The 20443-nt window shown below is 36.4% G+C and overlaps 1 protein-coding gene across 2 annotated transcripts in view; it reads left to right on the plus strand.

The window, feature by feature from the left end:
* The window catches only part of msh3 (mutS homolog 3 (E. coli)), an 81689-nt gene extending 62016 nt beyond the window's left edge, over nt 1-19673 (plus strand). For both annotated transcript variants that reach the window (XM_067407563.1, XM_067407564.1), the window contains exons 22-24: nt 9309-9435; nt 14308-14476; nt 19439-19673. In XM_067407563.1, coding sequence (XP_067263664.1) covers nt 9309-9435; nt 14308-14476; nt 19439-19520 — 378 coding nt within the window. In that variant the 3' untranslated portion in view covers nt 19521-19673. The remainder of the gene's footprint in view (nt 1-9308; nt 9436-14307; nt 14477-19438) is intronic.
* Nucleotides 19674-20443: the final 770 nt, after the last annotated feature.

A 20443-nucleotide genomic window follows, 5' to 3' on the forward strand; every position in this document is an offset into this window, starting at 1 on the left:
CTTTTCAACAATATAGTGATGGGCAGATTTCAAAACACTGCTTCGGAGCTTTGCGAATCGAATCAGTGACTCGGAGCACCAAAGTCACGTGATTTCAGCAGTTTAGCCGTTTAATAGGAGATCTGAATCACGGAATTCGATTCGTAAAGCTCTGAAGCAGTGTTTTGAAATCGGCCCATCACTATGTCGTTATTTTGTTTTTTGGCGCACAAAAATTATTGTCGTCGTTTTATAATATTAAGGAAGAACCACTGAACTCACATGAACTGTTTTAAATATGTTTTTAGTACCTTTATGGATCTTGAGAGAGGAAATGTCATTGCTGGCTATAGAGGCCTCACTGAGCCATCGGATTTAATCAAAAATATCTTAATTTGTGTTCCGAAGATGAATGAAGGCCTTATGGGTGTAGAACAACATGAGGGTGAGTAATAAATGACATTATTTTCATTTTTGGGTGAACTAACCCTTTGATGCGTCAAAGCTAAATAAAATAATTAATTTCTTAAAAATCTTACTAAGCCCAAACCACTCATATATACAGTATGGTTGCTGTACAGTGAATTTTCTAAGCAATTAAACTTAAGAACTCCAAAAAAAAAAAAAAAAAAAAAAAAACATCAAAAAGAGCCTTACAAATATCTAAAGATCAGATTATCATAGAGACTTGTGAGTTAGGTAAACAAACAACACACTGTCCACTTGCAATTCCTTAGCAATCAATTCTGAACATCTAGGTAAGCACATACCAACACCCTAGCAAGGTGGTGGTGACTTTTAAATGCAAGCACCACTCAGATCTTCTTCAGAAAATGTACAAATCTAGTCTTTTGTATACTCGAATCCACTTAGAATATCATGAGCGTTATATTCTCAGGCTCTCACTGCACAACTGGAGTTGTGACACTACGTGCTCACAGAGGTTCAAAAATAAAACGTTTCAATGTTTGTTCAAGCGTGTGCTTCATACTGAAATTCCCCCCTTCACACTAGAATAGCTTTTTGTCCATGCCTGTTTGCCTTTACAGTGCATGCATGTGTCCTGGCAGCATCTTGAAGAGAGTGTCTGCACATTGCCATGGCAACAAGGCTCAGTTGTTCACCTGCGCAGTATTTAAGAATGTAAATACGTTTGTTGTATAACACCCTTGAATGATGCATTGTGAGCAGCCTTGACGCAGAACTTTCTTCAGTGGGCAATAGGTAGTAGAGCAGCACTGGTTGCCATAGCAAAGCTCTCCGAGCACATGTTAGAGGCAGGCAGTCACTCCTCAATATTTAGAGAGAGCATTTCTAAGTTGAGAAGAACTTTAGATGAATTAGATGAATCCATTAAAGAATACATTACCTTCTCTCTTGTTTATTTAACTTTGAAATAATATTCGGCCAAGGCTTTTCTTGTGACTTTTCCCTCTTTAAAATTAGGCTTTATTGGCAATGACTTAAAACGATGGTGACTCATCATTTCAAGGTAATGTCATCTCTAAATTGGACTAATTTGGCTAGTCACGCTAAAAGTGTGTTGTTTTAATAAAGGTAGTTTTACATCGGAAAAAAAGAATAGCCTACTTCCAGTATGTAATAATGATGGCAATCTTGTATTCTTATTGCCGACCCTGTTTCGCAAAAAGGAGTTGTTACTGGAGTTGGGAATTGGAGTCGACCCTGATAAACCTGGAATCAAACAGCCCTGTTTTGAAACTGTAAAGGCTGTAAAGTCACCGCCATTTTATGGAGAGGGGGCGGGGAGCAGCAGCTCATTTGCATTTAAAGATACATGCACAAAAACAGCATGTTTTTGTTTCCACCCAAAAAGGGGCATTTTGGCCATGAGATAATAAATTTTATGTGTGGTATTTTGAGCTGAAACTTCAAGACTTATATTACATCTTGTAAAAAGGGGCATAATAGGTCCCCTTTAAACATCAGATGTGTTTGGTATCACATTACTCATCAATTGCGCTTTCATACAGACAGATAAATTACTTGATTGAAAACTTAGTCGAATGATTGATTTTACAATCTGTACATTACTTGTACATTATGATCTGAGTGGCTGGCTTTACATCATTTCCAGGAGTAAGGGAGCACAAGTCTTTATCAACCTGCCAGAAGAAAAAGTCATGTTTAAAAGTTCCCAGACAGAAAAACTAATAAATGAATTTACTGAAGTTTGCAAGGTAAATGGAATCTAGGTACTCATCATTTTGTTTGAGATACACTAATGTTTCAAAAGTTTTGGGTCAGTATGTACCCGAAACAAATTACTACTTTTATTCAGCAAGGTTGCATTAAATTGATCAATAGTGACAGTAAAGGCATGTTACAAAAGATTCTATTCCAAATAAAAGCTTTCTTTTGAACTGTATATTCATCAAAGAGTCCTGAAAAAATTCCACTAAAATATTAACAGGGTTCCCATTCGTACTGGAAAACCTTGAAAACCTGGAAAATTAGTGACAAACTTTCCAGTCCTGGAAAACACATGGAAAATTAGAGAAAATGTAAAATGTCCTGGAAAATCTTGTTGTTGTCCTTGAAAATTATTTTTTAGAAAGTCTTCAGCTGAGAACAAAGAGTTTATCACTGGCCAAAAACAATTACTGTTAGTTGCAGAAAGTGCGATGTTCAGTAATTAGGGGTGTCACGATTCTCCAAATCCTCGATTCGATTACATTTTCGATTCTAAGGTCACGGTTCGATTCGATTCTCGATTTTTAAATTTATTTTTTTTAAAGCACAGGTTGCTATGCCATTTTTCAGACTAGACTTTTATGCAATATAATCACCGTAGCTGTGAGATGCGTTCTACTTGAGATTGGAGTTTTCCACCACCGGATAAGGTCGCATGTCTGCGGCTATGAATACTCCTAACGCCTGTTTCACACTGCAAGCGTGAGCGTCGCGTGCGCAGTGCATGAGCGTAACTACACCGTCACTGCAGCAGCAGAGACGCGCGAGTATTCACAATTGAAGCGTTTGTACAGCGTCACAGCAGCAGCTCGAAGCTGCATAGTTAGAATTTCTTTACAAAGACCGCTATAAATTTGTTTTTAGAAGTTGGTCATTTATAAACTTGATAGTCTTGAATGTTTGTTAACATGGGGAAGTGTACAACATTTTCATATAAACAAATAAATAAAAATAAATAAAAGCCTCGTGTTATCCATTGCTGTAACAGCGGCAGCATCGACGATTCCATTTTTTAATTCGAAGTTCGAGATTGTGACTTAATTTCGGTCGATTTCGATTTAAAATCGAAATCGTGACACCCTTATCAGTAATGATGAGTTTTGACGTGAGAGTAGCATTTTAAATGATGATGTTTAGTTTTGTGTTGCCACTTGCAGCTGTTAGCTAATTCTATTAATTGCTCAAATGTATGCAGTAAATAATAATGGGTAAGCAGCTACCTAATTCAGTAACTTGCTAACTAATAATTTTTATGTAATATAAGGTCAATAAGCGATTCATTGTGCAGTGTAGCCAGCTTGATTGATTATAACAGGAGTTTTCACAACAGTGCAGAACTTTGTGAGTTTCCACTGAAGTGACTGACAGCTGCAGTGATTAAAAAGCTGCTAAGTATACACACTGCAAAGTTTTGGGAATGACTAACTTATTTAAATGCGGGATTGAATACAAAATTATATTGATTGACGTTGTGATAACCAGCATTGGATGGGACAGAAAATTATAATGTCAAAATAGATGTGTGCATTGCGTAAATGCAGACTAATAGACCTGCCACATATTCTATTACGTGTTGTGGGTATCTTTGTTGTTCATCGACATTGTCTTTGACTAATATTTTTATTTTCAAATAGTTAAACAAAACATTAAAATAGTTCCAATATTTTTTGCTATGAAAAGGACACTGGTAACGAGAACAATTCTTCAATGTATGATTAAGAGCTTATATTAAAAGATTATTTTATAGTTAAGTCATGGCAATAAACTATGGAAGCTTGTTTCTGCCGCTGAATAAAAAAAAGAAAAAGGTTATTGCAACTTTTTATCTCAAAATTCTAAAAAAATTCTTGCAATTGCAGGCTTACATAATTGTGATAAACTCACAATTGCTTGATATAAAGTCAGAATTGCGAAATATATACTCACAATTGTATGTTAAATTCAGAATTGCTTGATATAAACTTGCAATTTTTTGTTTTAAAGTCAGAATTGCATGATATAAACTCGGAATTGTTAGAAAGTCAGAATTGCGTGAAATAAACTCGGAATTGTTATAAAGTCAGAATTGTGTGATGTTAAAAACTCGCAATTGTGTTATAAAGTCAGAATTATAAATCGCATAATTGTGATATAAACTCGGAATTGCGAGAAAAGTCAGAATAGCAAGATTAAAAGTCACAATTAACTTTTTTAATTTTTTATTCTGTGGCGGAAACAAGCTTCCATAGACATAATGTATGATTGAGAGCTCATTAAAAACTGATTTTATAGTTAAGTTATGGCAATAAACTGTACGCCTTTTAAAGACTTGGAGAGTAATATATTACTTTAGGGAATGATCCTTGTCTTTTATTCCTGCCATAGTAAAATTGAAAATGTCCTGGCAGCACAACTGTTTTCAACATTGAACAAAATGTTTCTTGAGCACCATTTTGAATTATATTAAAGGGTAGGTAACACACAGTTTCTACCAATCTCATGTTAATTTTGAGTACCTGTATTGTAGTGTTGTAGTATTGCATCCTAATGCTGCGTTCACACCGAACGCATCTGGGGCGTCTGATTTACATGTTAAGTCAATGTAAACGCGCGTTTAGGTGTCCTGCGGCGCGAATTAAGCGTCTAGCGCGATGCTAATCGGCGATGCTAATCGGCCGTTGACGCGCGAATGGCGCGTTCACGCGGCTGACTCGCGAATTGAGCGTCTGACGCCCAAACGCCCGAGTTGAAAAATCTGAACTTTGGCGTAAATTCGCGGCGCGTTAACCAATCAGGGACTCTGCTTTGGTAGTAATGTGTTTATGATGTTATCAGTGGTGGAGAAGAGAACAAAGATGTCGCTGTGTGTGACCTCTATGATGTGTCATTATATTTTTTATCAAGACAGGAATAAAAATGACCTTGCCTGGAAGAGAATAAGCGAAGAAATCTGGTTAGTTGTAAAACTTTTTGCATGATTTTAGCCGTTGATCCTAGCCCACCTTCTAGCTAGCAAAAGTCAGCCGGCATTACAGTGTTAAATTGCCGCTACAGGTTTCCAACTGACGAGATTATGTGTTTATTCAGAGGATCTGTGCAGAAAGAGATGAAAGCCCCTCCCATGACACGAATTCGCGTCTGAACACACTTTATTTAGACGCGCGAATTGAGCGAATTTTACGCGCGTCTGACTTCAAAATGTTCAAGCGTCCAACTAGACGCGTCTGGCGCGAATTTGACGCCCCAGACGCAGCATTGTATCTCCATCGTGCATCATATCTCCGAAAAGTCTTTAGTTTTATCATATTTATAAAAGATAGATACGCTGTACCGATTCTTTCCGAAAAAAATCAGAGCTCCTGGAGTGCCTGCTGTGAGCAGAGCTAAAGAGTCACGAGCGTGTGCAGCTTTTGCGTAGAGATCGTCTGCAAGCTGCAACATCATTATACATTCATCTTGTCTACATTTTATGCACTGGCGCACCGATTGCCAACAAAACACAGACATTTGATCCACCCGCGATCTGCAAATCCAGCGTCGGACTGGGACTTGTTTACAAAGCATTCATCACCGAAATCCCAGGAACAAACAAACATACATGCACAACTCTGTTGCTCCCCTGGAAAAACAAACTTCATCCACTGTTCCCTTAACGCTGGGTTCTTTGGGAAGCTGAAAAAGGTAATCTTTCCCTCACAACCAAAAACACACTCCTTTGGTGACATTGCTGAAAAATCTCATGGCATTCGTAACCCGAACGAAGCACGTTGATCGTCGTCTTGCTCTGGGCGATGTGTGTGTGCACTAGGGGTGTGACGGTTAGTATATAACCGTGAGACCGGCGGTTATAGTTGAACACTGTCATTAGAACTCTATAACCGCCAAAACCGTGTCATTAAAATATTTTTTACAAACATTTTTTATCAAAAATTATTTTCATTTTTTAGATAGGATCATAAGATGCGCAATATATCGGGAGACATGGTTTTTACTACTTAATGAAGTTTTGTAAATCGTCAGACATTATATTTACCACTTCATTAAATTTTGCTTTGTAGAAAACCTTTCTTAAAAACAAATTTCGTTTTGTACAAATTTTATCTTAATTTTAATAAATGTTTCATCAACCAATTGCATGTATTTTAATAAATAAAAAGCAAATATAGCAGACAATAATAACCGTGACATGGAAGCGCCAGCGCGCCGCGTTCACTTGCACTGCACTGTGAACTAGAGCGCATCTCATCGTAAATGTAACTCAGCGTAGGCCTATGCCTCATACATTAGCATTAAATATCTTTGCTGCATCCTTTCTAGAACAGACAAGGGCTTTTTTTTGCGGCTCGCATCAGCAAAGCATTGCATCGTCCATAGACCGCAAAACAATCAGCGGATGGCGGGCGGGTGCGGCTTTGAAATTTGCTCAAAAAACGTTGGCGCGGATGATGAGTTTTGTGATGTGGTTGCGGATGAAATAATACCCCATCTGCGTATCTCTATCGATAACAACATTTAACACTACACAAATATTAATTAATTTTTTTAAATTTAGGCGATTAATTTCCCATAGTGACATAGGACTGAGGTGCCGGATCCAATAAAAAATGTTCCGGATCCATCGTCGGAGGTGACGGAACATGTTCCGGCTCAAATTAAAACTTTGTGAAGAAAGGTATGTAATTTAGGCCTAGGCTACTCATTAATTTTTATGCTCTTATAGAATTTAAGTAGCCTACTTTTTTAAAAGGTTTTGTTTACTGTGTGTGATTTATTTAAAACAAAGCACGTTCATTGCAAATTTTTTTTTTTTTTTTTTTTTTTTTTTTTAAGGATTTGTTCACTGTGTGTGATTCATTTAATGGAAAGCACATTCACTGCTAGTTGTCCTGCTGTTAATTTTAAATAAGCGTAGAGCAAGTAGCTCATCAGTGTCTGCTCCTTTATTCAAATTAATACCCCCCCCGGACGGTTATGTTATAAACCGTCACATTTGACTCACGTCATAACCGTCATCACCAATTCTGAAACCGGCACACCCCTAGCGTGCACGCTTATCAGAGAGAAGTGCCCATACAAGGAATTCCACCCTTTATTACGTGATAAATAGACATACTCAAAAAAAAAAAAAAAAAAAAAAACCTCTCAGGAACCGGAAGTAGTGTATTTGGCACAGAAATACTCCATAATACGTCCAACTCATGTTTTGAAAATCATGTAATTTGAAGCACACTTGTATGTTGCATGTTTTACCTATTGATCAGATGATGTTTGTCCTCTTTAGTGAGTAGTTTTTGGAAACAATAATAATTTAATAGTGTGACTAGACCATTTATTGTAATTGTAATGTAAATATTCATTTAAAGTCCCCGTGAACCGAGAGTTGCAGCCAACTTTTCTCCAGTGTTGTGACGTATTTCCAAGTAAAACGGAATAGAGGGCAGGGTTTTACTTTAGTGCACCTCCATAGCAGATTAACTTTCCAAGCCGTCAAACTGACGTCATCAGAGAAGGAACGCCATTCCAGACTGGAAGTAACAGACAATTTTTTTGTGTGTATTAACTTGCATGGATTAATTGTTCACCACAAGACTAGTAATATGTGCTAACAAAGTAAATAGGGTCAATTTTGATTTCATAATGACTTTAAAGTAAAGGCCTTTTCACACCAAACATGAATACTTTGCACAAACAAGAATTTGAGTAGAAGCAATGCGCTCCTATTGAGCTACAGTATTTACAACTGAATTGAGCATTCGAGCATTTTCTTTGTCCGGTTTTTAAAAACCGATAAAATACTCAGTAAGCTTTCAATAATGTTCATCCTATGTACTGACAAATAATGTTGGTTTTATTTGATAGTGATGGTAAAGTTTTCAAGCAGCTTTGCCTCAATAGTCTCTAACACCTCCATCGGTCAAAGTAAAGACTGCCTCTAATAAATGTGAACTTCTTCAGAGGACTGCGTCACAGAAAAACACAAGACATAAATCTTATTTATGGCATATACAGTGCACAAGCAGCATTTTCTTTGATTGTGCCACATTTGTACGTCCCTCACGCCAACCCGTGTGTAATCTTCTGACCTGCCAAACTGAGACTTCTGTCAGCAAATCTGAATGATAATGTCAAGAGCAGCCTCATGTCTCTTGTTCTGCTTCGGCGCTCTGCGTATCCTCTGTGTCTCATATTCACACTCCAGCTCAATGCCTCACATGAGCCTGCGAAAACAAACACATCAATAAATGGAGAAATGAACACGTCCCCCCTCTGGAATGAGATGTGCGCATTGCATGAGGTGGTAACACTATGCAGATAATGGGCTGCTGATAATGTTCGTAAGTGGCGAGTGAGGGGGTGGTTTCTGTTTGCGTGGTTTGTGCATCTGGCTCAAGGATGTCTCGCTCTTTCACACAGTCATTTGGAGGCAGGATGCTGAGTAACCAAATCTATATTGTTATTTCTAATGAATTGTCTTAAGTATTTGTATATAGTAGTAATTTCTTTCTTCTGCTGAACACAGAGAAAATTGGGCAAACGAAAATGGGCAACCAAACAGTTGATGGGACCCCATTGACTTCCACAATATATATTTTTCCATATTATATAAGTCAGTGGGGTCCATTAACTGTTTGGTTATCCATTTTCTTCAAAATAACTTACTTTGTGTTCAGCAGAAGAAAGAAAGAAATTTTCAGGTTTGGAACAACTTGAGAGTGAGTAAATGATGACAGAATTTTCATTGTTGGGTGAACTATCTCTTTAAAGTGAAGTGAGTGAAATTGCCATCCATCCATCCATCCAATCCATCCATCCACTCCTTTCTGACTGTGGCTTTCAAGCTATAATCACCAGACTTGGCACAGTCAGTGTGCCACATAGTTCAAATATAAAGATACACAAAACCTATCTACAGTACCATTCATCCATCCAACACTCAGAAAACCTTAGCAACTGCTTAGTAGATTTTAAACTTTCAGGTAAGAATTCAAGTCAACATTTAAGTTTGTCTGACAAACTTTCCTTTCCTAGTTACTTTTGCAATTCTGTTTGGTGACTCTAGTGGTGCAGAAATTACGGCTTCACCTTGTTCAGATGTGTGAATTTAGATTATTTTTCATCTCTGTGTGTTTCTGCAGGTGAAGTGTCTGACGTTGTTTGTGACCCACTACCCTCCGTTGTGTGAGCTGGAGCACTTGTACCCTCAGCATGTGGGGAATTACCACATGGCTTTCCTGCTCAATGAGCCAGAGAGCACTTCTGATGGTGTGTATGCTTTTTATCTACCAACTTGCGTTACATAAGCTCCCAGACTTAAGATTGGGCTATTATTTACAATTCTGTTCAAAAGTTTGGGGTTAAAAGCTATTTTTAAGATGTTTGTTTTCTCAAAAAGACTGCAGTTATTTTATCAAAAATGTCATTAATATATATATATATAAATATATATATTTATATATATATATATAAAATATAGTGAAATAGAAACAACAGTTGTCTAATTTAATATATTTTAAGATTTAATTTATTCCTGTAATCATTTATTCCTGTGATGACAAAGCTGAATTTTCAGCAGTCATTACTCAGTGTCACATGATCCCTCAGAAATCATTCTAATATGTTAATTTGGTGCTCGAGAAGTGATGCATAGAAAGCATTTATGCGAAATATTTTTTATTAGTTTACATTGTAAAAGTCATTACAGTCAATTTAATGCATCCTTGCTGGTTTTTGGTAGCTTTTTGATGATATCCAATCAATATTCATGTATGGCTTAAAGGGATGTTTTTAATCTGGCAACCTATATTTGCAAGTAAACAGCAATTGCAGCTAATTATAAAAAAAAAATGACTATGGTAGTCAATGGGGGGTGAGATCTGCTTGGTTACAAACATTCTTCCAAATATCTTCCTTTGTGTACAGCAGAACAAAGAAATATATACAGGTTTGGAACAGCTTGAGTAAATGATCCAAGAATTTTCATTTTTGGGTGAATTATCAATTTAAGAATTCCGCTACTAATGGGGTAAAACAAAACATTGTCACTAGATTATATAGTAGTATGTTAACACCATCAATAGTAAATAAATATTTGAGAATGAAGGCCTTGTTCATATAGTGGTCTAATAATTATTTGTTGTTCTATGCCCATCATATTGTAGTTAAATCATTGTTCCCCTGCTTGTACTTTTATATTTTGGCATCTGCATCCTTGACGTATGGCTCTTCTGTGCAATCCATCAGTATTACTGATCTTGCCTTTCTTGATAATGAGCCATGCACGTTTATTAACTTCATCTTGATATCATCTGAGAAAGCTATTAGTGTCTGGATCAGGAAGTTGATTTCATCAGTGCACACAGAGAAGTATTAAAGACTGAGGAGTGCATTTTCTTGGAATATGCTGGTTTTGATAGCCTCTAAACCAGTTCCTTTGCTATTGTATGTCAGCTGAGTCATCCGGGATTTCATGGATCACTTACTCATTTATGTGACCTTTGCATTGACCTTACGCTGCTTGAGTGATCAAGGAGTGCGGCACACTTTTTTAGACCTTCTGTTAGTCAGTCCACCTATTGTCTATTTGATCTGTCTGCAGGAATAGTTCTATCCAATGCATGCTTATTATGATTAATATAATACTCAAGTCTTTACTAAATCATTTTCTGTGTTTCCGTCATGATGATTTTCTGTAAAGCCTTACATTTAAGTTGCAGAATATCAAATGTCACTTTTTCATATTTGAATGCCAAATTTAATCGTTTATGCTCCATGCTTCTCCTTTAATTTATTTACAGTTTTTTGACTGGCTTCTGCCTATGTTACAGTATCTACTGACATGGCAGAGCAGAGCCTGATTTAATGCCAATGTCCATTAAATGCCTTTAAGGGATAGTTCAGCCAAAAATTTAATAATTCACTTATTCCAAACCCATAAGACTTTGGTTAATCATCAAAACACAAATTAAGATATTTTTAATGAAACATGAGGTTTCTGTTCCTCCATTGAAAGTCCAGGTAACCAAAACTTCATAATCCATCAAGGTCATAAAGCTGTCATAAAACAAATCCATAAATCCAAGTGGTTTAATCAAAGTCTTTTTAAGAGATAGTCACTTTATATGATGAACAGATTTAATTTAGGCTTTTATTTGCATCGAAACAATGATTGGCACACATGCATAGAGCACATTATATATGGTTAACAAACACAGATGCTTAAATGTGCTTGCATGATGCAAAAGAACCAATGAAGTTTCATGTTTACCATATGTGATGGGCTCTATGCATGTGTGTTTAAATATATAAATCTGTACTTCATGTAAAGCAATCATATCTCTTCACAAGACATGGATTAAACCACTTGATTCATATGGGTTAGTTGTACAAGACCTTTATGACCTTTTTGGATCTTTCAAGTTTTGGTTATCTGGACCTTTTCAATGGAGGGACAGGAAGCTCTTAGGTTTCATTAAAATTATCTTAATTTGTGTTTTGAAGAAGTCTTATGGGTTTGGAACGACACGAGGGTGAGTAATTGATGACAGAATTTTCATTTTTGAGTGAACGATCCCTTTAAAGGAAAAAGGATAGTCAATGTACTGTTTGTTTTCAAGCGTCCTTTTCAAATATTAGTTGATATTCCAAAAAAAAAAAAAAAAAACTGGAAATGGGTGAATCATTCAGTGTGAAATATGAGAGTTATTTCCGCTGCTTTCATGTGTGAAATAGATTTGGTAATCAGTTGTGTAGCCTGTTACATAATCTGTACATGACTTAAGGTAATGACAGGTAAACAGATCATGTCTTTCCTTTGGTTACACTTTATTTCCTTGTTACAGTGTAATTGCACATTTAAATGGCTAGTTCACCCAGAAATTAAAATCTGTCATTGATTATTCACCCTCATGCCGTTCCACACCCGTAAGACACAAAGAACACAAATTAAGATATTTTTGATAAAGTCTGATGGCCCAGTGAGGCCTCCATTGCCAGCAGAATAATTAACACTTTCAATGCCCAGAAAGCTACTAAAGTTCATGTGACTAAAGTGGTTCAACCTTAATATTATGTAGCAATGAGAATACTTTTTGTGCAACAAAAAAACTAAATAACGACTTTATTCACCAATATCTAGTGATGGGCAATTTCAAAACACTGCTTCATGAAGCTTCAAAGCTTTACGAATCTTTTTTTTCGAATCAGTTAGAATTTCAATGGTTCACGTGACTTTGGCAGTTTGATATGCGCTCCGAACCACTGATTAAAAACAAAAGATTTGTAAAGCTTCACTAGTATGTATAAAGCAGTGTTTTGAAATCACCCATCACTAGTCATTATTTAGTTTTTTTGGTGCACGAAAGTATCCTTGTCACTTCATAACATTAAGGTTGAACCATTGTAGTCACATGAACTGTTTTAAATACATCTTTTGTAGCTCTCTGGGTGTTTGAAAGTGTCATTTGTCTTGCTAGCAATGCAGGCCTCACTTAGCCATCGGATTTTATCAAAATATCTTAATTTGATTGAAAATATCTTAATTTTAGTTCCGAACATGAACGAAGGTCTATCTTGTGGAACGACATGAGGGTGAGTAATTAATGACAGAATTTTCATTTTTTGGTGAACTAACCCTTGAAGTACTGAGTAATATTAATTAACTGTATGTACTTACTATAAGGTTAGGATTAGGGTTTGGTTTAGTTTTTTTTCTGCTGAAAACAAAAGAAGATATTTTGAAGAATTGACTTACATAGTATTTTTTTTTTTTCCATACTATAGAAGTCAATGGGGCCCATCAACTGTTTGGTTACTGACATTTTTTAAAATATCTTCTTTTTTGTTCAGCAGAAGAAAAAAATCATACAGGTTTGGAACAACTTTAGGTTGAGTAAATAAACCCGTGTAATACTGTTATAAGAACCAGGTAGTGGTTACTTAACAACTGATTTGTGTGTTTATTGCAGAAGTAGTCTTTCCTCTTCTATTTCTCATTGTACTGTGCTGTGTATTTTCACATCCCGACATTCCAGTTCATCCTTAAATCACATCCAGAGTTCAGTCTGATTCACTTATTTATGGTTCGTTCCTCCTCCTTCCTTCGAATTCCTTAGGTTTTCTCAGTTTTTTTCTTGTTCTTTTTTCTGACTAAATAATCTGTGCCATACTGAAAAGGTAATTGAGTTTGTGACAGATTTGCTGAGAAATATTGCGGAAAATGCCTAATAATATTCACAAATCAGATAAATAAACATTCTGTGGCTTCTGCCACATCATGACACAGGACACAGCACTGAAGAAGTGTCTTTTATCAGGCAAAACTCACTTTCTGCCCTTCTAATGTTCATCATTCAAATATCTTTTCTCAGACAATGTCTATTTTCTCAAATATGTCATCATGTGGGTATTTTACACAGATTTTACACTTTTTTCCAGTGGTCATGTGATCATATACTGTATTTGATCAGTTAATTCAATTTTAGTGCACTCCACTAAAGTATTATTTTACAATATTACCATAATTGACAAAACAATGTAGTATTTAGACTGTAGACCGTTTACTAGTTTTTTTCTATGTATAAAACCATAAACGATTCATAAAAGCATGTCAAGTCATCTTCACACACGTTTATATTTAACACTGGTTATACAATTACTGTCTGTTGATTTAAAATAATAAAGTGAGACTTAGGCTGGTATCCGATTGGACAATTAGGCTATTTATTAAGCAGCATCATCAGGATTATAATAGAGCTTGTTTCACAAATTCTCTTTTCAAAACTTAGCTCTTTCACAGTGCATCTAATCTTTTTATATATATATATATATATATATATATATATATATATATATATATATATATATATATATATATATATTATATATATATATATATTATATATAATATATATAATATATATAATATATTATATATATATATATATATATATATATATATATATATATATATATATATATATATATATATATATATATATATATATACATTATATATATATATATATATATATATATATATATATATATATTATATATTTATATATATATATATATTATATATATATATACACTGAGTGCTTCTGAAGTGTTTAATAACTCTGTTGCTCTCATTTCTAGAGGAGGAGATGCACCCAGAGTTCATCACGTTTCTCTATCAGCTGATTGAAGGCGCAGCCGCCAGGAGCTACGGGCTAAATGTAGCACGTCTGGCTGAAATCCCAGAGTCCATCCTCAGGACTGCTGCATTCAAGTCCAAAGAGTTGGAGGCTCTCGTGAACAGCCGGAGGTACGTGGGCTGATTGGTTACACAATGGAAAAAAAAAACTGTAGTAGTTTTGGATTGTGGAGGAGCTTCCTTTAGGAAAAATTTTTAGACTTTTCAGGGAGAGAACTATCTGAAATCTGAAGAGGTTACAAAGTATTATAAGGTCTCTAATAAATATATATACAGTGGGTACAGAAAGTATTCAGACCCCCTTAAATTTTTCACTCTTTGTTATATTGCAGCCATTTGCTAAAATCATTTAAGTTCTTTTTTTTTCCCCATCAATGTACACACAGCACCCCATATTGACAGAAAAACACAGAATTGTTGATATTTTTGCAGATTTATTAAAAAAGAAAAACTTAAATATCACATGGTCCTAAGTATTCAGACCTTTTGCTCAGTATTTAGTAGAAGCACCCTTTTGTTCTAATACAGCCATGAGTCTTTTTGGGAAAGATGCAACAAGTTTTTCACACCTGGATTTGGGGATCCTCTGCTATTCCTCCTTGCAGATCCTCTCCAGTTCTGTCAGGTTGGATGGTAAACATTGGTGGACAGCCATTTTTAGGTCTCTCCAGAGATGCTCAATTGTCAGTCTGTAATAGTTCTAAGGAATGAAGGCTATTCAATGCGAGATATAGCCAAAAAGTTGAAAATTTCACTGAAAGGTGTCCACTATTGCTTGGTACGAAAGGCAAAGTCTGGGTCCAATAAAGATAGAAAGAGGAGTGGATGACCAAGAAGTACCTCTTCTAGTGAGGACAAATATGTAAGAGTGTCCAGCCATCGCAACAGACGCCTTACTTGTCCAGAGCTGACAGCTGATCTCAACAGTGCACGTGATGTACCAGTGTCATGTACTACTGTCTGTCGGAGACTCCAACAAGCAGGTCTACATGGCCGAAAATCAGCTAAGAAACCACTGCTAAGATCAAACAACAAGAAAAAGAGACTGCAGTGGTCAAAGAAGCACAGAAACTGGACAGCAGATGATTGGATGAAGGTGCTCTGGACGGATGAATCCAAATTTGAAGTTTTTGGCTCAAAGCAACGATTTTACGTGAGACAATGAGTTGGTGAAAAGATTTTCGATGCCTGTATCACACCCACTGTGAAGCATGGAGGTGGCAGTGTGATGGTCTGGGGCTGTTTTGGAGCAGGAAAAGTTGGTGACCTGTATCACGTCCAAGGAATATTGAACCAGCATGGATACCACAGCATTGTGCAACAACATGCATGCTCTTCCTTCTGGTCAGTGCCTTATTGGTCACGGCTTCACCTTCCAACAAGACAATGACCCACAAGCACACTTCTAAGCTGTACAAATCCTATCTGGCGAGGAAACAGTCAGCTGGTATCATGTCTGTCATGGAATGGCCTCCCCAATCACCCGACCTCAACCCAATTGAGCTACTATGGGAGGAACTGGACCATGTTGTCCGTAAGAAGTGTCCAACCAGTGTGAATCATCTTTGGGCAATCCTTCAGGAGGCTTGGAGTAATATGTCAAGTCAATGTTTGAATAAACTGACAGCTCGGATGCCCAGATTATGCAGAGCTGTATTAGCTGCTAATGATGGATATTTTGATGAATCGAAAATTTTTTTGTATGTATAAACTGTTCATGTAATAAAATATGTTTTCGTAGTTTGTGTTGCCAGCGCAAAATTATCACAAATTAAAAAGGATTCATGCCAATATTGTCCAAAACCTCACTTTTTTTAGGGCGTTTCCAAACTTTTGGAGGGCAGAGTGTATATATGTATGTAAATGTGTGTGTATATATATTAGTGGTGGGCATAGATTAATTTTTTTAATCTAGATTAATCTCACTGTAATCTTGGAATTAACCTAGATTAAAATGGCTCATTTGAATTCATTCAGAATATGTATGCTACCCAAATAATGGCTAAAAGTAAGTCTTTGCGAACGGGTTTCTCAAGCCAGGTGGCGCATTAGACCAGGATCAAACATGGTAGTTTGACGACGACTCTTCCCCTGTGCTACATCAGTGCTTGGCCCAGCATCTTCCGCATTAGCTAAGGGATGCTTTGCGTTTAGGTGGTACTTGAGACTGGAAGAACTCCTACAGTAAATTAAATTCCGCATTGCACAAGGCGCAAACAACCTTAGTCTTGTCGAGGTTTCCATTGGGAAGCTTCTTAAAAATAAACTTTCCCTGAAGCAAACCCGGCGGCTTCATAGCTGCATCCATGTTAGCACGTCACGTTTGATGTGGTAATTTCACAGTAGGCATACACACAGGTTCGAAGACCCCTACAGTGCAATCATAGCTTGCGTAGTATAGACCCAGCTCCCAACCCAACTTTGAGAATAGATTAACGGCGATATTGCCCGATAAGAGTCTCACGTTAACGCTGATAATGGTGTGTGTGTGTGTATATATATATATATATATATATGTATGCATGTATGTGTGTGTGTGTATGTATATATATGTATATATGTATATATATATATATATATATATATAATATAATATAATATAATATAATATAATATAATATAATATAATATAATATAATATAATATAATATAATATAATATAATATAATATAATATAATATAATATAATATAATATAAATATATATATATATAATATAATATAAATAATCAGGCATAACATTATGACCACTGACCGGTGAAGTGAATAACACTGATTATCTCTTCATCACAGCAAGGTGGGATATGTTTATTTATTTATTTATTTATTTATTTGATAGGGACAGTGTGTGTTAATGGACAGACATGATTGTACATGAATGTAAACACACCGGATTGTAGCCGATGGCTAATTTCCATCCGCAAATTGATGTTAGGCAGCAAGTGAACATTTTGTCCTATGTTAAGCCAAATTGTGATGGCTAGACGACTGGGTCAGAGCTTCTCCAAAACTGCAGCTCTTGTGGGGTGTTCCCGGTCTGCAGTGGTCAGTATCTATCAAAAGTGGTCCAAGGAAGGAATAGTGGTGAACCGGCGACAGGGTCATGGGCGGCCAAGGCTCATTGATGCACATGGGGAGCGATGGCTGGCCCGTGTGATCCGACCCAACAGACGAACTGTAGCACAAATTGCTCAAGAAGTTAATGCTGGTTCGGATAGAAAGGTGTCAGAATACACAGTGCATCGCAGATTGTTGCGTATGGGGCTGCATAGCCGCAGACCAGTCAGGGTGCCCATGCTGACCCCTGTCCACTGCCGAAAGCGCCAACAGTGGGCACGTGAGCATCGGAACTGGACCACGGAGCAATGGAAGAAGGTGGCCTGGTCTGATGAATCACATTTTCTTTTACATCACGTGGATGGCCGGGTGCGTGTGCGTCGCTTACCTGGGGAACACATGACACCAGGATGCACTATGGGAAGAAGGCAAGCCAGTGGATGCAGTGTGATGCTTTGGGCAATGTTCTGCTAGAAAACCTTGGGTCCTGCCATCCATGTGGATGTTACTTTGACATGTACCACCTACCTAAGCATTGTTGCAGACCATGTAAACTCTTTCATGGAAACGGTATTCCCTGGCGGCTGTGGCCTCTTTCAGTAGGATAATGCGCCCCACCACAAAGCAAAAATGGTTCAGGAATGGTTTGAGGAGCTCAACAATGAGTTTGAGGTGTTGACTTGGCCTCCAAATTCCCCAGATCTCAATCCAATCGAGCATCTGTGGGATGTGCTGAACAAACAAGTCCGATCCCACCTCACAACTTACAGGACTTAAAGGATCTGCTGCTAACATCTTGGTGCCAGATATGACAGCAAAAGGGGGACCAACACAATATAAGGAAGGTGGTCATAATGTTATTCCTGATCAGTGTGTATATGAAGAGTTAAGATGCAAAACCCTCTAAATCCATCAGACATCTTTTCTTTTAAATGAGCATTTTTTACCAGGCTTTTACAATCAAGATCAGGAGTTTCATTTTAAAGGTAATGATAAGGTTTTTAGCTAGTGAATAAAATAACTTTTTTTCAAAAATGTCACTCTAGACAATTTATTGGTTTTTAACGAGTTAGATTTTCTTTTGCGTCAACCATCTAAATCCACTTGTGCTTATTTTGCAAAAACCTAGAAACCCAACTATTTGTGGCAAGGCATAGTAAATAGTTGAAAAGTCACTAAAGATACAACTAGAAACCCTGAAAAAGATGATAGCACAATACTTTAACAACGAAACAGTAAACAAACCTCTTTACACAGGGATCTAACACGTCTCTTCTATTCAGCCTCCACGTTTGCCTCCTCCGTTTACATGGCACAGCTTCCATATGAGACAGAAGAATAGCATCTTGTTTGACTTCGTCTTTGGCGAAATAGAGCTGTTGTTTGATGTATAATAAATCCGATTCCTTCAAAGTAATAATATAATATATATATAATATATATATGTGTGTGTGTGTGTATGTGTGTATCCACATGTTATGTTGCATTTGATCCTCGAAATGGAAGTCTGTGTTAAAAAGGACATGTACTTGCATTCTTCTGCTGGTAAAAGCTGTTATTAAAGTTTTAATTTACTGGGAAAAAACATGCAAAAAATAGTAATTGCTGAGCAGCTGTAATTTGAATTGTCAAAGCTTGAAATGTATCATAATTTGTCGTGCAGAGTGAGCTGTTTTGCATAGATTTTCACATACAGTACATAAAACAGTTTGTCCAATATTGCATGTATTTTCTGTTAACACTTGCAAGAAATGTAAAAGAGGAAGTTCTAGACTGAATAATTGATTAAATAGAAAAATGTCTCCCTTTTGATTTAAAATGTTAATATTTAGAATCAATTATAAATGATGCATTTAAATTTATACCAGCCACTAAAAGACAAAATTGTCTTGATTGATTTGGCTACATTATTAAAAATTTCCTGAAGTATTGACTCAGTGAAGATGCTGTGTTTATACCTTTTTGTAATGGTGTTATATATGTAACATGATATCCCCTTCTCTTTTTACAAACATAGGAATATGGTGAGAGTGTTATCTGATGCCTGGAGTATCACCAACAAGGAAACATTGCTGAATTGGAGAAAGTGTAGTTCCTAATGATAGTGCGACAGGTTTTTCCCCATAGGATGTCGGTTTAAAACCCTTAAAAAAACAAACACTGAATATCATGTATTTAAATAAAACCATGCATTTCTTCATCTGTTTTAACTTAAAACAGTAGATCTTACAACTTCAAACATGTTGTCTTTATATAGACACTCATATCCAGGTGCTTTCACCAGAAAATTTGTCAATATATTTGTGACTGTATGGAAAAGAAAAATGTAATGTGGTGTTTACATTGATTAAACTGTATTTCAAACATCCTGCTGGAAATTGTGGTGCTTATTCTTTTTAAAGGGCTAGTTCACTCAAAAATGGAAATCCTGTCATTGTTTATGACTTTCTTTCTTTTGCGGAGCACAAGAAAATATATTTTTAAGACTGTTGGAAAGTCAAAAAGATTTGAAATGACATGAGGGTAAGTAACTGACAGAATTTCATTTTTGTGTAATCAATCCATTTCAGTAATCTCGTTGTCCTCCACCTCAGACTTGATGTCTGAGGTGAATAATCATTCTTCATGAAAGCTGAAGCAGTCCGAGACCATAAAACTGTCTTGTGTCTTCCTCCCTTACTCACATTTGCATTGCTTGCCCAGGTTTGTTTAAATGTCATTTCAAATTAAGAATGTTAGATATGCTGCATTTCATAAAGATCGTTTTTTCTTATAATAACCTTCTTAACCCATTATATCTGACATCTTAACATGCAAAAAGGTTAAAAGGCAAATTAAGGAAAAGGAAAATGAGAGTTGAATTCTCAGATGTAATTGAAGTTGATAGAGACACTGGATGGTGTTTTTCAGTCCTGGTCCTGGAGTACCCCTGCACTGACCATTATCTGACCAGCCCAGAGCTTCATCCAAATTCCTGTTCTTATGAAGTGAAAAGACAAAAAACTCCAGACATGAGCTTTGG

The sequence above is a fragment of the Chanodichthys erythropterus genome, chromosome 13, assembly GCF_024489055.1.
Source record: "Chanodichthys erythropterus isolate Z2021 chromosome 13, ASM2448905v1, whole genome shotgun sequence".
Lineage (NCBI taxonomy): Eukaryota > Metazoa > Chordata > Actinopteri > Cypriniformes > Xenocyprididae > Chanodichthys > Chanodichthys erythropterus.